The sequence below is a fragment of the Propithecus coquereli genome, unplaced genomic scaffold, assembly GCF_000956105.1.
Source record: "Propithecus coquereli isolate 6110/MARCELLA unplaced genomic scaffold, Pcoq_1.0 Scaffold117, whole genome shotgun sequence".
Lineage (NCBI taxonomy): Eukaryota > Metazoa > Chordata > Mammalia > Primates > Indriidae > Propithecus > Propithecus coquereli.
The window spans coordinates 2,381,872-2,392,642 of NW_012135747.1; the positions used below are offsets into that span (position 1 = coordinate 2,381,872).

General features: G+C 38.9%; 1 protein-coding gene across 1 annotated transcript in view; it reads right to left on the minus strand.

Annotated features, from left to right (window-relative positions):
* The window catches only part of MYPN (myopalladin), a 117,901-nt gene that overhangs the window by 53,445 nt on the left and 53,685 nt on the right, over window positions 1-10,771 (minus strand). Inside the window, exons 5-7 of the mRNA XM_012658553.1 lie at window positions 7,609-7,723; window positions 6,408-6,479; window positions 27-168 (exon numbers count right to left, since the gene is read on the minus strand). Of these exons, the coding sequence (XP_012514007.1) occupies window positions 27-168; window positions 6,408-6,479; window positions 7,609-7,723 (329 nt within the window). The remainder of the gene's footprint in view (window positions 1-26; window positions 169-6,407; window positions 6,480-7,608; window positions 7,724-10,771) is intronic.

The following is a 10,771-nucleotide window of genomic DNA, read 5'->3' on the forward strand; positions in this document are numbered from 1 at the left end:
AAAATAATTTTAAAGTGTCAACTTACTTTTTTGTAAAATCCTAAAATCTGGAGAATCTTCTATTAAAGTCCCTTCTCTATACCACTCAACTTTAGGAGATGGAGCTCCTTTTACTCTGCATTCAAAGACAACCAGCTGACCCTCAGAAGCTGACAAATTTTGTAGCATCTATAATAAGAAGAATATTGTTAGAATCAAAACGTATGCATTTTTGGAACCCAGCTCCAGTGCTGAATTTTAGAAAAAGACATCATCTCCTCCATATCCGGATTTTTCTCCAAATCTAGATCTCCAGCAGCTTCAATTCTGTGGATGCGCATTGAGTCTACTTTTGAAGAGAGAATCATCTGAGCCCATATGAAGCTTTTCCTCACTAGCTTTTTCCTTTACCGCTCTGTTACAAGGCTAAGTAAATTGATCAAATATTAGGCAAAACATTTTGAGTAGTGACTTTTCAGTACAGTAACTCTCTTCTTAAATGCCCAAATCGAGTTTGGTTTCCAGAAATAATATTAATCATTAAAAAATGTGCAGCATCTATGAGACATATTCAACATGGGAATAATGTATTAGTCCACAAAAACCATGGCTGTTCATGACGTGGAACAGCTCTGTGGCCCAAGTGATTGGTGTTGTCTCTCTTCCTGGCTTTGCCTTATTTACATTCTGGAGTTGTGGAATTTGATTTTTGTTTTGCTGTTTTGTTTTCCTTGTGTGGCCTTTGCAGTATAGCCTCGATGATCTGTTGAGGCATATAAACAATGGCAATATTTATAAAATCATAGTCACATGTGGAGTCTAACGTCATTGTAAAATATGTTATAATTTTGTGAAGGAACCATTAAATACTTTTCCATACTTCCACAATGTAAGATTTACAAAAACCACTTTGAGTTGTAAAATATCAGTGTATACCTTCCTAGACTGTACGGGAGAACTGAATACATGTTTTTCTTTCACAGCTAGTTTCTCATTCATTGTGATTTGTGAACTTAAAACCACACACTCTTTTCTGTAGTTGGTACTTCGTTCGATTATGAAATGTTTCTTTGGCATGTGTATGGGCATAGTTTTGTTTTCTGTTTGGGCCCAAAGACTGTAAAAATAGAAAGGTTATGATTCAACTTCCTCCACAAACTCGTAATAAATGCTGCAAGGCTTTCTATTATTACAATGTTGGGATCTGCATGTAGAAAATACTGGCTCTTGCTTCAGAGAAGAGGAAAGCCAGTAGTCTTTTTTGCTTTTGTCATTCACTCTCATAAATATTTCATGATTTTTTACAGCTCTTTTCTGAACAAATTACAATATTTTGTGCTTGGCCCTATCATATTTATATTAATAGCATTTGTCTAAGGAATACAGCAGTGGGCATAACCACATGGCTTTGAAAGAGACTTACTTTTATTTCAGAGGAGTGTGTAAATTGACATTGTGACAGCCAGGGGGCACTGTAGTTCAATGTTAGTGTTCTGTTCTTTTCACGTCCCCAAATTTGATTGCTGTAGTAATTCAGGATTGGATTAGCACAGAGTGGTTTCTGAATTAATAAAGAGCTATTTGGTAAAACGTCTTGTTATTCCTTGTCTACCCCAAACATATACTGGTGACAAGAATGGAAAGCAGGAAGCATCAGTGAGTCTTGGGTGCTCCTAGCAAACTGGCGAATATGTTCTCCACTCTGACGTCCAAGCAAATTCTGTGACTAAATGCAGCTTTGGGGCCTATTTCCTTGGAATTCACAGATAATGGTGTTTTTATTCCTTCTTGACGCAAACAAGTTAGAGAGCCAAACCAAAACAAACAAACAAACAAAGGTGGTGGTGGCATAAGGGATTGAATAAATGAAATATGACACACTTATAAAATGGATATAAACAGAATGAGGTCAATCTACACACTGACACGGCTTGCAGTTCAGTTCAGATATATGAGCCAATTCTCAAACTGTAGAGGCTACACTAAAGCCCTGCTTGCAAAAGAACTTTCTTGAGAGAATATGTTCTCACAATTTAGCCCAGCATCAGTTGGTTGTTATAATTCATTCGATATTGAAGGCCAAGACCTGTGTTCTATTTGAGAGTCCAGCCAAGTTACCTGAGATACTGTAGTGTATGGAATAGGTTTACTCATGTCTGTGATATGAGATGGAAGCTCATTCCAGTGTGGCACAACATCAATACTCAGTAAAGGAGGTGCCAACGGTCATCTCACAAGCCACTTAGAAAAAATTGTTGAAAATCATAGTTATAAGGATGACGATGATAGTTGTTATTGCTGAAAACTGTGTTTTTCTACAAAGTTTCATGAGAAAGTCTCATGAGAAAGGCTTACATTGCTACATGTCAGGATCCAAACCAATTACACCATTAGATCATAACATAGATGACACCATGTTCATTACAGCAGTAGGTCTTAGGCTATTTTTTACCAGTGGCATGGTGTGTACAGACTTGACCATATTCATCTCAACTTCCTGAAGATGAATAAGGTAAATGAAACAGTCTCCAACTAGCAAAGATTAAGTTAGTCTTTACCAGGAATTATGGATCTGGACTGAAGTCACTCTAACCAAAGGTCTACAACCTTCTGAGGTATATAATACCGAAAGTGCAAATCTATCTTGTGTGTCATCACTATACTGATCATCTGGGAGGACGTTCTTTGTACGATGACGTGACAACACAGAGACTTGAGAGGCACATCTTCCATGGCCATTGGACATTGGATTTTTTCCCCTCTATTCTTCCTAAAGACACTCTGAAGCCACAAAGTGATGAAAATAATAACTTCTTGTTAGCTGAAATGGAAACTATTTACCACAAAATAAAGATTAATATGTGCCTGCTTTATGCCAAGCACTGTGCTGGGTGCTATAAATGTGAGTTGAAAGGATATAGTTTCTGCTTAGCCCACAAATATAATGCAGGGACATCCTTCAGAAAGAGCATCTGCCTTATTGGTTGAAAGATGGCAGCTACAAGGTTCATTCTGTCATTTTATTCGTTTTCAAATCCAGTTGGTATTTTTGCACTTTGGGAGAGTGAACATGTACAACGCTTGAGGCTGGAATTGGATCAGAGTAGTTTTTACTGATAAAGAACTGTTTGATCAAAGGCCCTTTTGCCCTGGATTGTCACAGGTGCCTTGTGCAATAGTTGAGTCAGAAAAGTCTGGAATCAAAGTGTTGGGGAAAGTTGCCCATGAACTCTTCAGAAATCTGGATCCAGCAACTGGCCAGTTATTTCAGGGTTTCCTGCCTTTGCTGTTATATAACGAAATGCTCTTCTTCAAATTCTCACTTCCCCTGCCCCCTTGCACTCTTCAAATTACTGCTGAAGCAGCTGGAGCCAGGGCTGCTGCAGCCTGGAAAGCCAGCCAGAGCAGCTGCTGTTGGAGTGGGAGCAGTGGTAGAGTAAGATTCTAATTTGATCATTTACCTCCCTTCGCACTCAAGAAGTGTGAGTGCTGTTTTGCCGGCATAAACAGAGTGAAAGTATTTTTAATACTGCATAGAGGATGGAGGATAGTCTATCTCTGTCACGGTTAAAAAGCATTTCAAAACATAGGTATTACCTATGAATAGAGCAAGGAACTAACATATGGAATCCCATAGTCTCTCAAACTCTACCACTGGGCAACTCTCCTTTTCATTTTAACCTTTTTAAAAAAGAAAATAAGTATTTCCCTATCACTGAAGGAGAAAAAAAGAGTTAAATAAAACTCTGCTCTCTAATTGTTACTTCAAAAAAAAATGGCTTCTTGCCATGATTGGCAAAGAAATGCTTTGTTGGGCAGTTTAGAGAGTGAATCATAGAGGCTGGAATGCCAGAAGTCCCTAAATAAGTAAATAGAGCAGGAATAACCCGAACAAACAAATGCAAATGATCCGTTATCGTAGCTCATAGCCACGTGATACCATCATTGGTGGCTCTGACTCAGAAATTTGCTAATGACACTGGCAGTGACTATGACCTCAATCCTGCCCTCACTGACGGAAACTAACGCAAGCACACTGTTGCTGATAAGTCTCTCTGGAATCTGAGCCATAGCCTATCCTCGTGCCTATGTTTGAACAATCCTGATCCCATTTATGGAGGCGAAAGCACACATCCAGAGGGCTGAAAAAGCCTCATCAGAGTTTGTGTCATTGTACCAAGGACCATTTTCCCACCGTGGAGCCAATACTTTTTAGAGATGTTATGTAACAAACAACATATGCTAATGATTAATTCATTTTCCTATTTTTATTTATCAAAGGCATATGTATCTGCCAATCAGAGCATCTGATTAGAAGGGAGTAATCAGAATCGCCACACAAAAGCAGCTTAATCTGATACTCTAATCAGCCCCCGTGAAAATTAAGTGTAAAGAATAAATGTTAAAGTCCTAGTGGACCTTTTGAAATAATAAAAATAACTGTAGACCTATTATTACCTTTACGGACTCTTATCCAGCTATTAGAGATTGACTTCAAGGTGACTGGGTGACAGAAAGGAAAACAGGTTACTGTTGTGATAAATGTTGTACCCGAGGTGTGCTCCGGGTGATACAGATTCAGGCAAGTCAGAGCGCCTAGGAATATTTGAAATTGAGTGGAGATAAGGACCTCTCTGGTGTCACCTGTCTGGCTGGGCAGATAGTGTTGAGGAAGGGAAGAGAGGAGGAAATTTTAGTTGGGATTGGGTATAAACTATTTTGTGGTTTAGCTGCTTTTGAAGAGTCAGCACCGTCTCTAACGTATGACAAATGGGTGTGCCAAGTTAAAGCATCGGTGGTACTTAATCTCTGTTTTAAGGCTAGGTGACATACCAGTGACAATGGAGATAATAAGAAGTAGTTCTGTTAGCCATGTCAGACACGCACATACAACGCACACACACACACACAAAGGTCCACCTATAACTCCTCATCAAAGTCTTATATCCACCAAGGTACAACATGTTGTTTTCCTACTTCGAGTCTTTGAAAATAATAGTAAAGCTAACCCCCCAAATTCAGGTTCTGAAATGAACCTGAAAAATTGAAAGCCATCTTGTTTCTCAGAAGAATGTTTGCCTAACTGATACGGATATGGGTAAACATAGTTCACTCCAGACTCCATGCTGGACTTTGGAAAACCATCTTGGATGAGCTGACACAACAGAACTTCCCTAATGTGGATGCTGCCATGGAAGTTGTAGATTTAGCCATTCCTTTAAGGAAGTTGTGGATTTAGCTGCTCCTTTAAGGATCAGTACCCTTTGGAAAAAATCATTTTTGCCATTTTGCTCAAAACCATGTTCTTGGCTTCAGTACCATTGGCATTTTGGGCTGAACAATTCTTTGTTGTGGGGGGGCTATCATCCCATGCATTGTAGGATTTTATCAGCATCCTGGATGCCAGGAGCACCCCCCAATTATGATGACAAAAATGTCTCCAGTCATTGCCAATGACCTTCAGGGGGCAAAATTAACCATGATTGATAACCATTGCTCTAAATCAAAGCATATTTCTGAGAGGATAAAATCTCTTTGGGCCCAAGTTTTGCATTCATACAAATAATAAACAGTAAATCAAGGCATAGATTCCACTTATTTGGTCTTCATAATACCAAAAAATCCAATGTGACTCAATTTTTTCACCTTTGAACTTATTGTCTTGGGCAACATACAAACACAGGCTATGTTACATAAGGGAAAGAACAAATAGATTGAGAATTGGGAGAACTTGTTTCCAGTACTGATTCTGCCACTAACTAGTCCTGCAACATTGACTAAATGTCTTCATCTCTCTGACCCTCCCTTGGTTTTTTCATTTGTAAATGTACTTGCTTGACTAAACATTCCAGTTCTAAATACAAAGACTATGAGACTCAGACACCAGGTCACTCTAGCCCAGGCAAGAGTGAGACTCTGTCTCAAAAAAAAAAGAAAAGACAGACGCAGAATTTGATGCCACCACCATAGTTGATTCCATGGAATAGGAAAAGAAAGCTCTTGGTCCTAGAGCGAGGCTTCATGTTAAACCTCCTAAGAGTATTTAATCCAACCTCCTTGAGCACCGAAGACAGGTATTTGCAATCTGATTCTTCTGAAAGTCTGGAGAAACCTTTGGAGTAATAAGTGGCTAAAAACTTATCACCTTACTTCTAAGTGTGGCTCCTGTGTTTACAGCCATAGAACGGCCATAGAGATCACTGTGGTGAGTGAGGAAGACCCTTTTCTCATTACAAAAAATGTTATTAGAAATCTGGGACTTGAGGTGATACTGTACCAATTACCAAAAAATCCCCAAATCCTATACTGCATTTATATGAGACCAAAATTCTGAAATAAAATCAGTAAATCTTGTATCCTACAACAACTTTGTTTGGGTGCTGTGGTGTCTTTAAAGCCATGACAGAAAGAAGTAATATTTTCATTACCTTTGTAAACACAGGAGCTGCGATGATAGGTTTTCCATCCAATCCTTGCAAATAATTGGTAGGGCTCTGACACTGTTAGAGGAGAACCAACAATAGATTCATTGTCACTAAGATTATTAGATGCATAGAGAGATATAACAAATCTACAGAATTTGGTATATCAAATTAATCCCCAACCAAAAGACTAATGTTTTCTAAGTTTATAAATCACAGATTTCAAATTTTAGACTGAATTGATTATATTTCTTTCTAGGTCATGGTGGCTACAAAATATGTCCCCCTTCTATCTCCATCCTGCCCCTTCACATACAGATCAATGTAATTAACCCTGAACCCCTAAGGAGGTTCCGTAGAACCCATGGGGCTACACAGATCACAGTTTGAAAACCAGAGGATTAGAACTAAAACTTGGCATCTCTGTGTTACTAGATGGGTTTGATAAATTTTAAAAAGAGGTTGTAGATCAATGTATTTAAATATGTTTATTACCAATAAATAGATTTATTGAGAATATGTTACAAATATATTTAGACAGTATGATTTCATATGTTTTAAAGTCTGTGTATACATATATATTCTTATATATGCAGAGAAAATGCCTGGAACTATCTGCTAGAAAGTGCTACGAGGAGGTACCTCTGAGGAGTGGGGCATGGGAGTAGAACTTTGGCTAAAGTTTTTGTTTAATATACTTTTGTACTTTTCAAATGTTTTTATAATAAGCATGTATTATTATTAACTTGAAGGATGAGCACCTTTACTGTTTTCTAAAAAAATAACTTCTTGTTATTAAAGAGCATAAAGCATAAAAAAGCATAAAAAATGCTTGTTCCAACTTAGAAAGTAGAATTCTTTGCAGCTCCTTGAAGCTGAGTTTTATGATCTACAGTGTTTGTCCTGGGCCATTCTGAGAACTGGCAGCTCACTGCATGTGTAATCAACACTTTTTCTGAAGCTGGAGTGTCAGAGCCAATTTGTAAAGAGGGTTTTTTTTTTTCTCAGAAATTAGCCTATAAAGCTGGAGAATATGTTCCCAAAGCAACAGGAGCCACTGCTCTCATACATCAGAAGTACAAAGTGATTATGCTGTTGTCGGAGTTGCACCCAAGGAGAACATGATCATGCCATGCAAGATGGTTGTGGTCACAGTGCCTGTCTGTCACAGTCCATGGCACTCGTGTTTTGCTTTAGATTCTCGTACCTGCTGAATGGTTGATACACTGGGCTGGGCCACCAAAGGCTGGGCTTGGGGTACAGCTGGAGGAATGGCTGCAGAGGTAGTGGGAGGAGATGACACCTGAGCTGGCTTCTGGATTCTGAGAAATTGTTAAAACATAGATTATAAAGCAGACCTATCACTGCTTGTGAAAATTCTTTCAGCAGAACTAGTAATGTCATCACTGCTTCCAATTGGGTGCAATAAAAATCTTGATTTGACAATATTCCATGTTTACTGAGAGCATCTTTGCTACGCATTTTTTTAGGCAATGCAAACATGAAGATGAATAAGACACCATTCCTGTCGTTGGGTTAGTTGTTCTCAGTGTAGCTGGGGAGTCAAACATGTGACAACTCAGTGAGATCCAAGACAAATGCTATGACAGAAGCATGTGCAGAAGAGAAGGTTTTGAGATTTGTTGTGTTGTTGCCCTCTGTGTTTCCCCTCCCCCTCCCATTTCGAGTAAGAGGCCAGACTTTATAAATCTTTACCTCTGGGATTTTAGCATGGCAGAAAGTAGAAACAACCTGAAGTCGACAAGCTCTTCAAGTTTACACAAATTAAATTAAAGAGATTATTTGAAAGGTAAGGGAGCCAGGAGGCATTCTTGAGAAGGCTGCAAAGGGATGTTGTAAGAAAGAGAGACCTATGGATCTTGCCAAAGAACTGACCAGAGGGAGAACCTAAGTCCAGAGAGGAAGGCAACCCTCTGCATAAAGGGCTCCCAGTCTTGCTAAAGATACCAGTATCTAGGCATGTTAGGAAGCAGCAAGCACTTGGAGGGACCTTGAGATTTGGGACATGGGCCTCTCACCCATAACTCATGGGGATAGATGACAGAGGGCTTCCCTTTTGTCTGCTTTTAACCTCTCTTTGTCTCGGCTTCCTCATCTCTAGAGTGGGGAAATAATAATTCTTATCTCACAGGGTTTTTGTGAGGATTAAATGGGATAATTAATGTAATATGCTTGGTCTCACACTTTCTCTCCCTCTCTCTCTCTCTCTCTCTCTCTCTCTCTCTCTCTCTCTCTCTATCTATATATATATCCCAGGGATCTTTGCACAACTGTGGAGTAAGAAAAGGACACTCAGTAATGGCAGACTGCATTTTTTCCCCAGCCAGGCAGGATTGGGTCTCAGAAGCAGAATTACGTAATGATGCAAAGCCTATCAATGTCTTCAGAGCATCTGTTTTCTTCTGCAATAATTTTAATAGAATCCCTGATTTCTGTACATGGCTACTCTAAATAAAGACTACATTTACCAACTTCCATTGCAGCTAGGCGTGGCCACATGAGTCCTTTCTGGTCATGGGATATGAGGAATAGTGATGTATGCGCTTTTAGAGAGATTACCTTAAAAGAGGATTGGGACTGCCCTTTATTTCTTCCTATCTTAGACTAAGATGATGAAGGCAACACCTTAGCATGAGATGAAGCAGAAAGCTGGAAGCAGACCAGAACCTAGTGGAATGCGGAGCCATTTTACCAGCCAAATCCAGACTTTTATGTAAATAAGAAATAAATATCTGTCTCACTTAAGTCACAGTTAATTTGGGTCTCTATTATACACAACTAAAGCTCAATCCTAACCAATATAAGTAGATTTAAAGCAAATAAATAAATGGGATATTTCTTGCTTATTTAAATTCGTATATCAAAATTTATGCCCATTAGGTTTATAAAACAAATTATGGGAGCCTTGAGGAAGGAGTGATGAGTGTCCAACGGAGGAGAAGTTTATTATAGAACTCAAGGAGAAAGAACATTTAGACCAGGTTTTGTAGGATAAATAGGAGTTTGCCAGGCAGAGAAGGAGGTAGGGCAATGCTATTGAACAAAGGAGTGAGGAGGAGCCGTACGTCTGGGATGTCAGCAGTGCAGAGAGCCTGGGGTGGGAAATGGAGGAGGGGACAGGAAAGCCTGGCTGATTCTCCACTGAGTGAGGCTTTGTGTGTATGCTGCGTTAAGATTTTTTTAAAATGTTGTTTGTTTCGTGTTTGATTTTTGTTCCTCCACAGATGATCATCTTTTCTAAGCTAGGAAAATGAGAGGAGCAGAATTATCTTTTAGAGAATAACCGGTTGTAGTTCGGAGACTGTAAAAGGGAGAAACCAGCTGAAGCAGCGAGGAAGATCCTTAAGGAGGTGGTTGGCGTAAAAGGTGGGAGAGAAGGAGTTGCTGCCCCCAGGCCATGAGGATGATAAGGAAGCGGGTAAAGGAGGAATCATTTGGTCTGGTTATGAATGTGCATATCTGCAGAAGGGCTAGAAGCAAATTATCATTTCAAGGTAGGCACACATAAAGGTTTTCTGCCCTTAAGGAGCTCACCCTCTGTACAGGGAACAGAATATGCAAACATAGGTAACAACTCTTCAACCAGTCTTCCAAATATTGCCGTTTGTTTCAGGTAATCTCAAGGAATGATGCTGTGTCTGTTTCTAGTGCCCATGCCTTCTGTCTACGGCCCTCTGCCTGGAATACCCTTTCCTCCCTTTTGGGGGGATGTTCACCTACTGTCCTTTTAAGATTCAGCTTAGGGTCACCAACTCTCTGAAAACTTTCCTGATCTCTCTTCCCCCAACCAATAAACAATCCTTTGTGCCAAATCCTATATACCGTGTACATGGTCATTATAGCCTATTGCACTTTATTATTATGTATAATATGTTGTCTATATGCTTGGTATACATTTCTTGCTATGCTTGCTATATTGTTTTCCTCTACTAGACTGCGAGCCTCTTGAAGGCAGAAGCATCTGATTTTTCTTAGCAGAATAGGTGCTTAGTCAATGGTTGTGAAAAATAATGAATGGATGGATGCAACTTTGTTCAGTATTCAGTATAATTGTTTAGCAAAAAGGTTATGACTTGCCCAGATCACTCATTTAGACATACCTATAAAATTATTATATTAATATATTACATCATACTAAAGTTTGTATATATATATATAAAACACATATAAATACATGTATGGTTATAGTTTGGAGACTGTAAAAGAGAGACATGTATGTATATGTATATATAAATTTAGTATCACCAGGTTTTGTGTTTTTGTGAGTATTATTATTCAGTCAGAAAAAATAAATTTTTTAAATCACTGGGTTATTTGTTTTTTACTCTGTAGATATTAGCATTATGATA